The sequence below is a fragment of the Chelonoidis abingdonii genome, chromosome 9 (genome assembly GCF_003597395.2).
Source record: "Chelonoidis abingdonii isolate Lonesome George chromosome 9, CheloAbing_2.0, whole genome shotgun sequence".
In the NCBI taxonomy this organism is placed as follows: domain Eukaryota; kingdom Metazoa; phylum Chordata; order Testudines; family Testudinidae; genus Chelonoidis; species Chelonoidis abingdonii.
This window is the reverse complement of record NC_133777.1, coordinates 25,756,670-25,772,817: the sequence shown is the minus strand read 5'-3', so window position 1 is coordinate 25,772,817 and position 16,148 is coordinate 25,756,670. Positions and strand designations below refer to the sequence as shown.

At 43.4% G+C, this 16,148-nt stretch overlaps 1 protein-coding gene across 2 annotated transcripts in view; it reads right to left on the bottom strand.

Moving 5' to 3' along the window:
• The window catches only part of TMEM114 (transmembrane protein 114), a 32,699-nt gene extending 25,329 nt beyond the window's left edge, over positions 1-7,370 (bottom strand). For both annotated transcript variants that reach the window (XM_032769083.1, XM_032769084.1), the window contains exons 1-2: positions 7,187-7,370; positions 5,800-5,880 (exon numbers count right to left, since the gene is read on the bottom strand). In XM_032769083.1, coding sequence (XP_032624974.1) covers positions 5,800-5,880; positions 7,187-7,370 — 265 coding nt within the window. The remainder of the gene's footprint in view (positions 1-5,799; positions 5,881-7,186) is intronic.
• Between the last annotated feature and the right edge of the window lie 8,778 nt (positions 7,371-16,148).

The window sequence follows — 16,148 nt, the reverse complement described above, 5'->3', positions numbered from 1 at the left end:
AAGTCTATTCTGGACAAACTGTTATATTTATTATAGCCAAGTTCTAGCATCTCTGTGGAGCCCAAGTAAATGGATTGCATAAAGGCAGACACAAAGTCTGTAATTCTGCTGAAAAGCAAAACCTCTAAACTCAGTTTGTATTATATTCTAACCAAACCGTTATTGGAATGAGTCCTTCTAACTGGGCTGTCTTTCATCAGGCTAACCAATGAGCATGTCATTTCTAAATAAACCACTACTGTCCATGCAAAATATGTGAGCCACTCTGTAAGTTGGTGGCCATTCTACAATTTTTCTAGAAATGGGAATTGAATTAGAATGAAAAATTATTTTATTCTTTTGAGACGCACAAATATCCCCTAAGTCTAAACCATCATTATAAATCCAATTTTATTCATGTCCATTCCATCCCCTCTTTCTCTCCCATTTCCTGACAGTTTTAAAGACCTGCTTTCCTGTTTCCAAACCAACAAGACTTGTTTAGTCATCAGCAGAACCCCTTGTATTCTACAACTCCGTGGCTGCAGAATCCAGCTCTTGCTGGAAAATTGTGCTTTGAAATCTAAGCTTTGTTGCTTGAATTACACTTCTAGCCCTCACAATGTGAAAATAACTTTCCAAATGTGAATTAAGTGCCAACCAGTACACTGCTTTTCTGTGTCTGAAAACAGCCTAAACTAGCTGAGACACCAGAACTGAGGTGTTCACTGTCCAGTTCATTTCACTGGGAAGTTTCCTGTAAACCCTCATTTAAATGCCAACAGCCAATCACTTTGCTACTTATGCCTTCCAAAGTGTGAAGACTCGACCCTCCCCACATCTCCTGCTGATAAAACCTTGAGCTTCCCCCTGCCAACTGCTGTGAAGCATGTTTTGTCCATACAAATATCTATGCATATTGAAAATGGAACATGTAGAGGGTTGGGACTCAGTCTATCTGCGTTGCACTGGACACTGGGATCCCAATCCTATCTGGATGCTCTGGATGCTATTGCAACACTAGTAACAATAGGCTAGTGAATGCTCAATAGCACAATGCTTACTGCTTTATTTGTTTTCATGTTTAAATCTAACTCCAGCTTCCTCTGAATTCCCAATCTGCTACACTGGAGACCCACCACAACCAGAATCCTTGCTGTAGGACTTGGGTCCAGCTTGCCAGGGCATACCTGGGTTCTTAATCTCTGGTTTTTAGAGTGGTTCATCCACACTCAGGACACAACTATTGTCTTCAGCCAGAAATGGAAGGAGCACTGGTGGGGCAGAGGGTGCCATCCTAAAATAGTCAAAAATGAAACCCTGCTTGACCAGTTTGCTTGTGGTTCCTGGAATTTGTAGAGGGTGCAAAGACTATGGTTACTTGCTGAATCAATTTGAAGTGCGCTCAGATTTCTGAGGTGAGGTACTTGCTACACAGTGAGCTTTGAGGCACTGTCCTTCATTAGGGTCCCAAAACCTGCTTTAAGAGCACCTAGCATTTTTGCTGTCATGTTCCCATTTATAGTCTGTATTTAAATTTATGAGTGGCAGAACTGCCATACAAGGAAAAGCTAATGAGCCACTCAGTGAGGTCTGCTGATGATTTGATTGTAGGTTTTGAAGAGCCTTATGCAAATTAATATGTGCAAGGCCCATCCAGTTTCACTACCTGTGACCAAGCCTATACCTCCATGTACACACCCCTGGATACCTCATGCCTGCCTGCTATCCCTTCCCATCTGTCATAAATAGATAGCTAAGGGTTAATGTTTCTTTTACCTGAAAAGGGAACCAAACACCTGACCAGAGGACCAATCAGGAAACTGGATTGTTCAAAGCAGGGGAGGGAATCTCTGGAGGGTTTTGCTTGTCTTTCTTCTTTTTTTCATTCGGCGTGACAGAACAGTTTTTTTCTATCTCCAAGCTTTTTTTACACCGTGCCACATGTCATAACTCTGTCCCAAACCTGGAACCTTAGCATCCAAAATCTGGGTTAGCAGTTTGTATTTACATGTGTGTACTTTGCTGACTGGTTTAATTGATATCTTTGAATCAGACTGTTTATTCCTATTTTCTTATAAGCAAGCCCTGTATTTGATTCTTGAATGCAGAGTTTATATTCTATGTATTTTCTTTCTTTTTATATAAAGTTTTCTTTTTAAAACTGGTTGAGTTTTTCTCTGTTAAAGTACGGACAAAGGAGGTGGAAAATTCTGTGTTAGCTTGACTAGTTTGAATGCATCGCTCAGGGAGAAGCAGGGGAAGGTAAATGCCCTCTCTGGTTGCATTCAAGGAGTTTAAGTACAGTATCGCCAGGTAACCAGGAGGAGCTGGGATGAGATAGAGGAACAAGGGGAGGAACTTGTTTTCCTTTGGTGGAGGCTCAGGTTTCTGGTCTTGGGCCCCAGGGAAAGGTTTGGGAGACCCTGGAGCTATCAGGAGCTCTGAATCCGGATGGTGCAGAGTGATATCAGATCCAAGCTGGTAATAAGGTTGGGGGAGTTTCATGCTAAGCCCCCAGATTTTGGACGCTAAGGTCCAGGTTTGGGACAGAGGCTTATGACACCATCTAAGTAAAATCTTCTGCAGTCTGTGGTGACACAAACATAGTCTGGGAAGGCAGGAGGTGAAGCCAAAAGACTTGTTGGCACTAAGTCAGATGGGAGCCATGGGACAATGGATGAGGAATTGGGAATGGGATTGGGCTGAGAGGTTGCCTGTGTTATAACAGCTGTAGGAATGGAGCCTTACCTGCATAAAAGCTTCACCCTTAGGGTGAGAGAGAAGTGTACTGAACAATTGCATTCTCTTACTGTATGATCAGGAGCCCACTGAGTACCATTTTACAGGTCTTGGTGATTGGAAACTGCTATAGTTTCTTACTATGGCCAGTGTATCTCATTACAGTAGATCATCTGGTTGGACTTTGCTGGTCACTGATCTACTTTTGTACAGTCATATTTCATAAGGGGAAAGATTCTTTGGCACCACATTGACATTGGAAATATTTCAGGTGGTTGCAAAATAAAGACTGCTTTTATCTTCACCCTGTCTGCTTCAGCTTCTGCCCATGAAAGATAACTATGCCCCACTTTTGAAAATAGTGTCTGCCAGGCTGGAGTATGCAAGCCATACAGAAAATGCGTGTGGCCTAATTCCAGTTATACAAACTTGTGTCTCAGAAACATATCAACAGGTACTATTATATCTTTATCTGTTCTGTAGCTTGCAGCTAGCAGGGGCTTGGAAGAATTGAAATATTAAGATTACCAAAGTATATTCTTGATCTTAGGGTACGTCTATACTACCCACCGGATCGGCAGGTAGTGTTCGATGTATCGGGGATCGATTTATCGCGTCTCATCTGGAGATGATAAATCGGTCTGCTAATCGACGCCCGTACTCCACCTCGCCAGGAGGAGTAAGTGCAGTCAATGGGTGAGCCGCAGCAGTCGACTCGCCACCATGAGGATGGCCAGGTAAGTAGAACTAAGATACTTCGACTTCGGCTACATGAATAGCATAGCTGAAGTTGCATATCTTAGTTCTAACACCCCCCCCCCCCACTAGTGTAGCCCAGGCCTTAATGTGCATGCTGCAAAATCCATGCAGCAGCACACAGATGCTAGTTGAACATTTTGCAGGAGAAGATGCAATGTGGACCCTGGGGAAATTATTTTGATCTTTTTTATATATTTCTGGAATTTTATGTTATTTCATTTTATGTAGGGGGGGGCTAGGTCCTGCCCTGGTGCGGGGTTGCAGAGTGAGTCTTCAATGGCAGCTCCTTTCCAACCCCATGCTCTGGTGCATGGGGTTGCAGTGCTACTCAAGTTTGACTTGGCTGCCCCTCTGTCATCATGGCAGAAGGACAGCTGGGCCACACCTGAGACACTGTGACCCCTTGTGCCAGGTTGCAATGCCACTTACTCAAATTTGACCCAGCTGCCTGCCACTCCCAGTCATGATGCTGCTGTGGGTTGAGTGTTCACATTTTTAATATTTTTTTTGTTGTTGTTCTATTTCATGTTATTTTGCATGTCTGAAAAATACAGAGCTCTAACACTATGCAATCTTTGTTCAGATAAAAACTCCCACTGATGTCAAGGGGCTTGATCCTCCACTACCTTGTACTTTACATAATCGTTTATCTCTATGCAAAATTACTAGCATGAGCAGTACCAATTTAGAACTGATTTGTGCAGGTACAAATTGCTACACAAGATGCAAGCCAGTGGAGAATCAGGCTCAGTGGAACTGCAGGACTTAGCCCAAAAACCCACTCACAAAAGAACTTTAGTGCAAAGTGGAATGCCATGCCAAAATATAGAAAACTAATCTAGTTAAGGTTGTTAGTCTGTCTTTTTGTTCATTTAAAAAAAAATCCCATGGGAAATAGACATCCTGCCTGAGTCTTTTGTTTAATAAAAGCATCTAAAGGCTTGTGAAGAAAACTGTACTTTGAGGTACAATTTAAATCAACTCAGAGTAACTCAGTAACTCAGAGACAAACATCTCTGACATTTTAAAAAAAATTCACCCACAACTTATCTTTTGTTTACCAATCACTAGATGTTTGCCTGCCATATATATATAGGCACTATCCCCTTTGTCTTAAGTGCCATTATGTTTACTTCTAATGGTAACAATCAACAACTGGTGGTAGGCATTTCTGTATGGTAATGAAGGTAATAATGCTGTCTACAATTGACACTATTGGCGCCCAAGTTCCAACCCCTATCCCATCCTCCTAGCACAACAAGAAACAGGCCAAAAAGCTCTCATCTGCCTTCCACTCATTGTAGTGGATGGGAAATAGAGGGGCTTTGCAACTTCCCAACCTGCCCAGGGCCTAATCTTGCATGGTGCAAATGAAGTTGATGGGAATTGGAGCCATTTGACACCTTGCAGGATTAGACCCATAAGAAGAATAGACAGGCTGTGTGGCCTCCTAAACCTGCAGAGTCCCGCACAAGATTCACTAAGAAATCCTATAGATGTCAGGCCAAGTAAAGCTTGTGTGTAAGCAACGTGACTCTGCACTACTGCCCAGCCTTCTTTTGTGGCACACGGTTCACTTGGGAGCCCTGCTGCTATTTGTTCTCCAGTCCCCAAGAAAACATTGGGGAGGTTTCAGTGTGGAGGAGCAGCAGCAGAAGAAAAATGCTGGTCCAATCGGCCTTCTCCTACAATGCAGGATTGATGGGTAGCCAATACCAGGTTGGTGGTTCTTTGTTGAATCCTCCTTATAACTCTGTAATCATGTGGTGTGATTTTGTTTCCATCTGTAGTTCTTAAATCACTTAACAGGAGCGATTAAATGACAAGGAAACTGATGCACAGAGAACTTACTTATCCAGGGTCAGAGGTGAAATAGTTGCTAATAGTAAAATATCACTAGTAGATCTGTCATCCTGAGCAACAGGCAATTACTTACTTCATTTGAATTGAGAGTGCTTGTTACCTCCTACCAGGTGCTCAGAGCCTGCAATATTGAGCCTTAAAGTGTGCACATCCCATTGTCAGTACTGAAGATATTTTCAGGTCATACACTGATGCACAATTACCTGGGTCCAGACCTGATCCTATTGAAGTCCTTTAGGAACACACTTGACGTCATCTGAGCTATTAATAATTGTGCATGAAAGCCCCTTACAGCCTTGCTCAGGGATGAGGGCCCTACTGTGGTAGGTGCTGTGTACACACCTAGTGAAAACCCTGCCCCAAAGTGCATACAATATATCCCAGACATAGGTCCTAGCTTTCATCCCATGTGATGGAGGGGGGTGAAGACATGCAAATACTATAAAAGTTACTCACTTAAAAGTTGTTTGTGCGAAGCAGTCATGTTTATGTTCTCGTACCAGAAAGGGTTCATCAGAGGGAAGCATTTGCTCCTAGCTAATAGAGAAGTGGGGAAATAGTATGTGAAGTTTGTATTGCAAATGAAAATAGAAGACTTTAGAGTGTGTTCTCCTCATGTGCACACAGATCCTGCTATGTCCTCCCCTTAATCATTTATTTTTGTGTGCTGAGAATAAGAGTGAGAATTTCATACTGGCCTAAATGTGTTCTCACTGGGTGAAATCCTTATCATTGACTTCAGGAGGGCCAAACGCTCATTGATTTCAATGGTGCTAAGATTTGCTGAATGGGAGCAAAGGTCAACCCTGATGCTTTTGAAAATCCCACCTGAACACTTTTTCATATCCAGGCAACATCCTTTTTCCTCTCCACTTGATACTCATTAATCATTGTGTGTGTTTTTGTCTGTGATTTTTTTAAAATTTAAATTCATTCAGATATCATGATGATTTGCATGCCAGGAGAAGGTAAATAGAATGGAAAATCCTATCACACCAGCAAAAGAGTTTATCAGCCTTCCATTATAGACCAAGCCTGTAAAATATGCCCAAGATTCAATTTAACATATATCCTTCTTTAAAATATCACTGTTGGTCATTTTAAATCTTACAATTTGGGGTTAATGTTCAAATTATTTCTTTTATCTAAAGAAAAAGGCAAAACTGGCTTAAGTCCCCACCTCCCAGTCAACCCAAGTATTTAAACCCACACAATTTTACATTTTAATCTAGAGGGCATGAGATGCCTTTTTTAATTTTGTTTGCATTTATGATGAAAACGTATATGACTTTTTTAAAGTTTTACTTACATACAAATACATTTGTACTTTTTTTGAAAGGTATTATTGTAAACCCTAAGTCTTGGGGTGGAGGAGAAATGAATTATGTTAAGAGACCGGAAAGCTTCATAGCCTCACTCTCTTATTGTCTATTGTGCCTAGTTAGTGCAGCTTTTCTGGTACATATGCCACCTCATCAATTAGTGAGATTTCTACAGTACCTAAATACAGATAAAGAGATGCAACTCTGGCGTTTAATCTTCCGCACTGTGCTTGTTAGGCCCTGGGAATTGTCATAACAATACCTAGGTACTGTGTGTATTTAATAAACCTACTTTCCTTAAGGGTGGGGGAGTAGCCCCCGTTTCAGGAGTCAGAGACCCTGGGCCGGGGGCAGATTCTCCAAGCAGTGGCAGGGCTGGGGACACACTCCACCCAGGAGTGTGGTTCGTTGCGACTCTGCGAGCTGACGCCCAGCCGCCGGGGGCTGTGCCCCGCGAAGGCTGCGGCATGCAGCTGCCCTGCGCATCCCTAGAGGGCCGCGGGAGACCGCGGGGTACTCACGTCTGCAGGTCCGCCAGAGCCCCGAGTGCGAGCTCAGCGCCGCCGAGGAATTGTTTAACCGCTCCAGTCTGGAGGCATCGATGATGTACCAGAAGTCGGTCCCTACGGCTACCACCAGGAAGATGAAACTTAACACGCCCACCAGGGCCACGAACACGGCGAGGCCACTTAACTTGATCTCCATGGTGCTGCTGCCTTGGGTCTCCGGCTGCCTAGCGCCTGACGGGCCAACCCCTGCACGGAGCGCGGCCAGCCCTGCTGCGCCCAAACCGGCCCCCTTCGCCGCGGCTCCGCCAGGCGGACCCAGCCACGTGCAGCTCCCGCCGCCCCGACCAGGCAGGAGGCTCGCTTCTCCCGCGAGCCCAGCCACTAGCGCCGCTTGCCGCCTGCAGCCCCGAGCACGGCTGGCAGCGAGCGGAACCGCGGCTGTGTCTGCGCTCCGGGCAGCTCCCCGGCCAGCAGGCTCTGACCAGCCCTGGCCTCGCCTACCCCTCGCCGGGCGAGGTGCGCTGGGGCTGGGCGCACGGGTCAGCACCACGGACAGCTCCGCCGCAGAGTATTGCCTGGAGCAAAGAGGCGCGTTGGCCACGTGTAAGGCACAGGAGAGCGCGTAGCAGCCAGATGCAAGGGGGGCAGCTTCGAGCCCAGCTGGCTTTCTTGCTAGGAGCAGTTCCTGCTGCTGGGGAAGATCCTACAACACCCTCCCCTCTGCACTGGCTCTCAGCCCTGCCCGCATCTCCTGCTCTCTTTGATAGTTATACTGTATGTGCATGTGGATCTGCCTTGCTCTCCCTCCAGCCTTTCCGTGACAGGCTCGAAGGACCTGTCCAGCAGGGCTGGTGCAACCATTTAGGCGACCTAGGCGGTCGCCTAGGGCACTGGGATTTGTGGGGGAGGGCACCATTTTCTTTGGCAGCGACGACAGCGGCCGGATCTTCAGCTGCCTCGGTCACCGTTGGCATTTAGGCAGAGGGCGCTGGGGTAGGGGAGTGCAGGGAGGGCTGCCTGCAACAAGCAAGGCAGGGGGCGGCACACAGGGAAACTCCCCACCCCAGCTCACTCCTGCCCCGCATCCTCCCCGAGCACATTGTGACTGCTTCACTTCTCCCGCCTCCCAGGCTTGTGGCACCTAAACTGATTGGCGCCGCAAGCCTGGGAGGCGGGAGAAGTGAAGCAGCAATGGCATGCTGGGGGTGCTCGTGCGTGGAGCAGGGGTGAGCTGGGGCAGAGAGGGTGCCTCAGGGGGTGGAGAACTGCCGCAAGGGGGGTCCCTCAGAGCGGGGACGCGGGGAGGGGAGGGTGCAAGATGGAAGTTTCGCCTAGGGCACGAAACATCCTTGCACCAGCCCTGCTGTCCAATGTCCTCACGGCAGCATTAAAGGGGGAAGTTTCCTGCCCCTCCTGTGCTTGATGCCGGGAGCAGAGGTCCTTTGCAGCAGCAGTGCCCCGGGGACTGGATAACTGCAACTGAGAGTAATCTTAATCGTGAGCCCCTGGTTCTTCCTTAACAGGTGAATGCCTGCAGCTGTTGTTCCTTCGCTAAGATGTGAAAACATCATCTTAGTTAACTGGCACTTATATAGCCCTTTTCATCAGTATCTCTCAAACAGTTTTAAAGGAGGAATGGATTTGCTGGGGTAGGGTTGGCATCCAAAGCCTCCCTAACAGATTCAGATACTTATTAGAAAATAATGGGAATTCAGTATCCAGAGCTCCTAGAAGCTTTGAAAATCTCAGTGTAACTCTCACACAGGAATGGAACATCTTCCCTTGGTACAAATCAGACACTCATTTATCAGGAGGATGTGGGAGCACAGACTAAAATAGCTTGTGAAGGGTTTGGAAATGTTTTCTTACATTTGAACACTTTTGTAGGTCTATTTTTCCAGCTAACTGAAGATGAAATGTACTTGATTTGTTTGTTTTTGTTTTTTGTTTGTTTTGGCCTTTCCAAATATAGGTCTGAGTGAAGTGGGTTTATTTAAACCATTTTAGAATGGAAGGGGCAAAGGGGAAGACCTGCTGCAATACATACCTTTCAGGTAGTGTATGGCTCTGTTCTATGTATCTTGTAGTTAGGGGGGGAAAGTCACTGAAAATATGAGCAATGAGAGCAGCTGTGACTACACATCTTGTAAGAGGGAGCATATTTCTAGTAGTCAGAGAGCAAGCCTAAGAGCCAGCTCTTCTGGGTTCTGTTTACAGTTCTGCCATTGAGTCATGTGCTATTGACACTGTGCCTCAGTGTCCCCATTTGCAAAATACTGGTTGTGTTGTGTGGCTTTATATCCATTAAATGCTTTAAGATGACCAGACAAAATATTCTCACTATATGCAAAACATTTGCTATTTCATAATATATGGACACTGTAATGTTACCAAAAAACATTGATGATAACAGTATGATACATCCTATTTATCATTCTGCTCTAGATTGTGTCCAGTAACAAAATAATCAAATGTAAGTTTAACACCAAGAATTAAGCATTTTTGCTACCTCATGAGTAAGTACAAACTTAAATATGGATTAAACACTGACCCTGTTTGCCAAATCATTGCTACCTCTGACTATCCCCTTCCAACAGAGCACAAGGTGCAGTGAGCATCTGATTATATAAAGTTGCAGTAAACTCAATGTGCTTCAGTGGATATGGCATCTGAGAGCATAGATATCTCCAGTGTGTGCATCTCTTTCCATCACAAGATTTTTGAAAGACTAATGTGCATGTGATACAATAAGTGTGTGTCTCTGAGTGAATCAACACGTTGACCATGCTGCCACCTTATCTCCTGCTTATGGAGCTGAGCCTATGACTGAAGTCAGTTGACTTCAGTCACTTACCTGGATCGAATTGCACCAGTTCAAATTTATGCTTAACCCAGTGCAGGGCATCTACACTGGAGGCTCTCTTTGCTGTAGCTACACAAGTGTAAAATATTTACATCTTATAGACAGGGCCTATGAGGCATTTTCTTTTCTTGCTTAATGTGACTCACTCTGAGTCTCCGGGGTCTTCCTGGGTCAAACACCAATTGTTTACAAACAATCTTGGTTTACTTGCTCTCTGAAATCAATCTATTTGAAGAGTGCCTATCACAAGGCAGAGTTTGTGACCTAATTATCTATTCCATGTCAATGGACTGTCATAAACCTAAGATGATCAGAAGGAAAAGCTGCCTTATGCAAAGGAGAGTTTTTACTCAAATACAATATCTTCAAAATCAGACAGATACTACTTTGTAGCATGCAAACAGACTTAGGGACATATTTTGATAGCATCCCAGTGGTCTTTCCTTATTAGACAATGTGTTCAAAGGTTATAGTGAATCAAATAGTCATACTTTTTATTTGCTCTGTCAGTCTTTTCAGACATACAAAAGAGAAGTGCCATATAAAATGTATACAAAAGAGGAGAAATGTTATTAGCTTATTTTTCGTAAATATAAACCAGAAGTCTACAAACCCCTTCATACCAGAAAATCCTTAATTCAAAGTCTCAAACAAATGCCCTTATTCTTCTCCCAATGAAATCCAGACGAGTAAAGGATGTCAGAGGATACAATTGCTGAAACGGCTGATCCAAACACCATGGGCGGCAGGTATTATAGGCCAGGGAAGGCTAAGCCTTCCCTAACTTAGGCTATGGCCTTGCCCACCTCTGCCTCAAGGCCTCACCCTCGCTCCCCTTCTCCCCTGAAGCCAGCGGAGGCTCAGCTTGGGCCAGTGGCCTGGAACTTGGGGCTTGGGCTGGCTGGTGGCCCGGGGCTGGGTTGGGCTCGCCAGCAGCCCAAGGTAGCTGAGGTCGGCCCAGGGTTTGGGCCAGTGCTTGGGCCAGCTGGCGGCCCAGGACTCGGGGAAGCTGGGATAAGCTGGTCTGGGGCTTAGAACAGCCAGGGCTCCTTCAGCCGTAGGGAGGGCTTGAGGCTCCAGTGTGCGAGGGGGGCAGGAGGGGCAGGGCCTCAGCCAGAAGGGGCGAGGGCAAAGGCTAGTCTCACCGAAGGGAAGTTTCACACAGCAGCCATGCCAAAAACGCTAGAGCTGGACTAAATTTCAGTTGTTTGGGGGATTCCCCTCTTTTTTCCAGAGAGAGGGAGAAAAATACTCCTCAGATTTTTCATTTTGTTTTGTTGAAAAGTTCCATGAAAAGCTTTGTACAAAAAGAACATTTTAGTTTCTTTCTAACTTTTTCCTTCAGCCTTAAAACTCATAGCAGTAGCAAGCTGTGCCATTGCATGAAATAACTGCGTGTATTTCTCCCATATTTTCACAGTGGAGGAAGGCAGATTCAATTCATGTCTCAGAACAGGATGCCAAGCAATAATGAGTAGCGGTGGTTTTAAAAAAAAAAAGTGCATGCAGGATTATTTAGTCTTTGGTGTCTTTCTTATCAGCTTCTGATGAGGAGTGTGACCCAGTTCTTTTGGGTGCTGTACAATACATGGTAAGAGAGAGTCCTTACCCTGAAGAATTTACTGTCCCACACACAACTTAGGCATGCAAGGAGAATTAACTGTAAAGCTAAATCACTGCGGATGTCTTTGCAGAATCTGGGTGTACATAAACATAGTAATTAATATCTTGAAGTAAACACTTAGTGCTTGTACGATTAGGCCATAATGATAGATGAGCCAACATGCAAGGATATATCAAAGGAAGATTAATTTCCATATCAATATGGTCTATTCAAATGTAAATCCTTGTCTCGAGGGAAGATGAAATCCCAGAAGAAAACTAAATTGCTGCACATTTTTAAACAGGCAATTCTGCATCAAAGCATCCTGACAAAATCATTATAAGGATCCCATCAAGAAAACGGGGAAATCAAAAATGGTAAAATTCCCTTTCCAGAGATTAATTTCTAATTTATTGAATTCTTCCAAAAATCTTCAAAAGCTGGGACAGTAGAGTCATAGGATCTTTGACCAAGGGAGCCTCTGATTTGAACTGGCTTTCGTGGACAGGGAGAAATGATCATTTGTGCTTGGTCACACTTGCCTTTACTGAATAAGTCAGTGACAACCAGTAACCGTTTGGAGGATGCTGCCAAAACTGCAACCATGGAGATCCCTAGACATAGTGGTGCACAGGGGCCAGAAAACAGCTGGATCTAGTCAACTGAGCATTCCTGCAGTGTGAGGGAGATCACAGCTGGCCTAACTGACTTCTGCCCACACACTTCCACCTCTCGGCATGTTGGGTATTGAGGGGTATGTGGCTAGAGTGTACTGTATTCTGACAATCCCAATATGACTGACAGTTCCCTGAGAGCCATCACTGGCTGCTGTAGCTGAGAGCAGGCTGCTCTAAACTCCCTGTGGTTGGCAAAATACCAGCCTGAGCATTTGAAAGCCCATAACTAGCTCCCTGACAGCTGTGTTGAGGGCAGCCCTGGTTGGTTCAATTACTTTTAATTAATGTTTACATAGTCCAAGTGAGATCCTTGAAGTCACTGTGCTTCCGAAGTACTACAGAGATTAATATGTTATTAATAGCGAGATGAATGCGTAAAATTGATTTCTAGAACTTTGAGTTCATTCATTCAGGAACGTCCAAATTGCAATGGAATTGATTGTGTGCTACTACTTTTAACATTTATATTCAGTAAACAAACACTTATTATTGGCAAAATGTCACTGTTTGCCTGGATTAGCAATTCTTCTGCTAAAGCCAGAGTTCCTCCTTTCAGACAGGTTATCTAAACTTGTATTAATTACTGATACCCAGCAAAAACTATTTTTAAATCTCCTCCAAATCAGTTGGTTTTTGGGTTTTGTTTTCAGTTTCCTCCACCACTCATATTATTTCTAGATTAAAAAAATTAATCACAATAAATCGAACAGTTAAACAATAATAGAATACCATTTATTTAAATATTTTGGATGCTTTCTACATTTTCAAATATATTGATTTCAGTTACAACACAGAATACAAAGTGTACAGTACTCACTTTATATTTATTTTTATTACAAATGTTTGCACTGTAAACATCAAAATAAATAGTATTTTTCAGTTCACCTAATACAAGTACTGTAGTGCAATCTCTTTATCATGAAAGTTGAATTTACAAATATAGAATTATGTGGAAAAAACTGCATTCAAAAATAAAAAAGTAAAATTTTAGTGCCTCCAAGTCCATTCAGTCCTACATCTTATTCAGCCTATCACTCTGACAAATAAGTTTGTTTACATTTGCAGGGGGCTAATGCCTCTCCTTGGGTTCCAGCTTCCTTGCCTTAGATCAGCCTTTAGTAATTGTTGTTAGTTTAAAGTAGAAATAAGCACATCATTTTGACCCTGCTCTAGCACAGACCTGCTCACATGCTTAAAGTTAATCACAGGCTTATGTGTGTTACTGACTGACAAAAAAGGTATTTCTTTATAGACATACACAATTTCTGTAACCACTTACCAGTGAATAAACAAATCTTCCTATCTATGCATTCATTGGGCACCTATAGATGGAACTACAATTTCTATCCAGAGGCAATACTTGAATAAGGATGATCAAACTAGAATAGGGTCATTAAGTTGTGGAGATATCACATTAGGAACTAATGGATCCTAATGAACAGAGGTTCTTTCTTTTCTCCCCCTCTGCTCCTGTCCCCAGTGGTTTTCAAAGCGGCATTAGCAAAAGTATTATGTAATGCTTAGAACTCAGACCTACAAAAATGTTTGGATTTATTTAGATATTTTTATAATTTCATAGAATATTATGCCAACATGAAAATCTGTGAATAGGAACATTTTAAATTAAAATACACTGACAGCTTAGTATTGAAATATGAATGCCCTCTGAACAGACAGGGAATGGCTGGTGTTAGACAGCATGTATCCCCAGGAGAAGAATGTATATATCTGAATATGGCTGAGCAGTTTCACTGAGAGAAATATGCAAAAATTCCCCTCTAAGTATGCGTCACAAACTAGTTTTAAATCATAGCTTTCAGACGTAAACACAATAATTCCTAAATGCTCTTTCTCTGCCCCTACTTGCAGTACAGGGTCTGATTCTGATCTCAGTTCAGGCCCTGATCCAGCGAACCACTTGAGCATACACTTAACTCTAAGTAGTCCTCTTGAAATCAAGTGGCTGGATCGTAACTGGGACTATGCACATGCTGTCAGCCTATGCTTACGTGCTTTGTTAGATCAAGGTCTTTCACCTGTGTAGATCAGGAATAAACACCACTGAAGTCCAGCGTGAAAGCAGAATCCAGCCTATTCTAATTATGAAACAAAAATTTAACACATCTGTGACCCAGTTTTATTCATACGTCGAGGTAAACAATATTGTCATGACACCTTGATTGTGATCTTGTCAATCACCCAAGAGTTCTGAAAGAACTCAAATGTGAAGTTGCGGAACTATTAACTAAAGTTTGTAACCTGTCCTTTAAATTGGCTTCGGTACCCAGTGACTGGAAGTTAGCTAATGTAACACCAATATTTGAAAAGGGCTCTAGAGGTGATCCCGGCAATTACAGACCAATAAGTCTAACATCGGGCAAATTAGTAAAAAGAATAGTTAAGAATAAAATTGTCAGACACATAGAAAAACATAAACTGTTGAGCAATAGTCAACCTGGCTTCTGTAAAGGGAAATCGTGTCTTACTAATCTATTAGAGTTCTTTGAAGGGGTCAACAAACCGTTGAACAAGGGAATCCAGTGGACATAGTGTACTTAGATTTCAGAAAGCCTTTACAAGGTCCCTCACCAAAGGCCTCTTACATAAATTAAGCTGTCATGGGATAAAAGGGAAGTCCTTCATGACTGAGAACTAGTTAAAAGACAGGGAATGAATAAAGGGTAGGATTAATGGAAATTCTCAGAAGCGAGAGGAGTAACTAGTGGTGTTCCCAAGAGTCAGTCCTCGGACCAATCCTATCACACTTAATTCATTAAATGATCTGGAGAAGGGGAAAACAGTGAGGTGGCCAAAGTTTGCACGATGTACAAACTGCTAAGATAGTTAGACAGCAAAGCAGACTATGAAGAACTTCAAAAGATCTCAAAAAACAGTGATTGAGCACAAAATGGCAAATGAAATGTATGTGGATAAATGTAAAGTAATGGCACATTGGAAAAATAACCCCAACTATAATAAATGAGATGGGGCTAATTTGCTACAACAAGTCGGGAAAAGATCTTGGAGTCATCGTGGATAGTTCTCTGAAGATGTCACACAGTGTGCAGAGGCAGTCAAATAAGCAAACGGATGTAGGAAATCATTAAAAAGGAGATAGAGAATAAGACTGAGAATATATAGTTATTGCCCTTATATAAATCAATGGTACGCCCACATCTCGAATACTGTGTGGTCTCTCATCTCAAAAAAGAGTATACAGGCTAGTAAAAGGTCAGAAAAGGGGCACTAAATGATTAGGGGTTTGAAATGCCGTCCCATGTGAGGAGAGATTAAAAGGCTAGGACTCTTCAGCTTGGAAAAGAGGAGACTAAGGGGGGATATGATAGAGGTATATAAAATCATGAGTGATGTGGAGAAAGTAGATAAGGAAAAGTTATTTGCTTATTCCCATGATACAAGAACTAGGGGTCACCAAATGAAATTAATGGGCAGCAGGTTTAAAACAAATAAAAGGAAGTTTTTCCCACAGCGCACAGTCAACTTGTGGAACTCCTTATCTGAGGAGGTTGTGAAGGCAAGGACTAGAACAGCGTTTAAAAGAGAACTGGATAAATTCATGGTGGTTAAGTCCATTAATGGGTATTAGCCAGGATTGGTAAGTAATGGTGTCCCTAACCTCTGTTTGTCAGAGGATGGAGATGGATGGCAGGATGATCATTGCCTGTTAAGTCCACACCCTCCGGCATTGGCCACTGTCGGTAGACAGGATACTGGGCTAGATGGACCTTTGGTCTGATCCAGTATGGGCATTCTTATGTTCCCAAGCTACATGATGGCATGCTGAATCAGTCTTTGAGTATTTACTAGCTA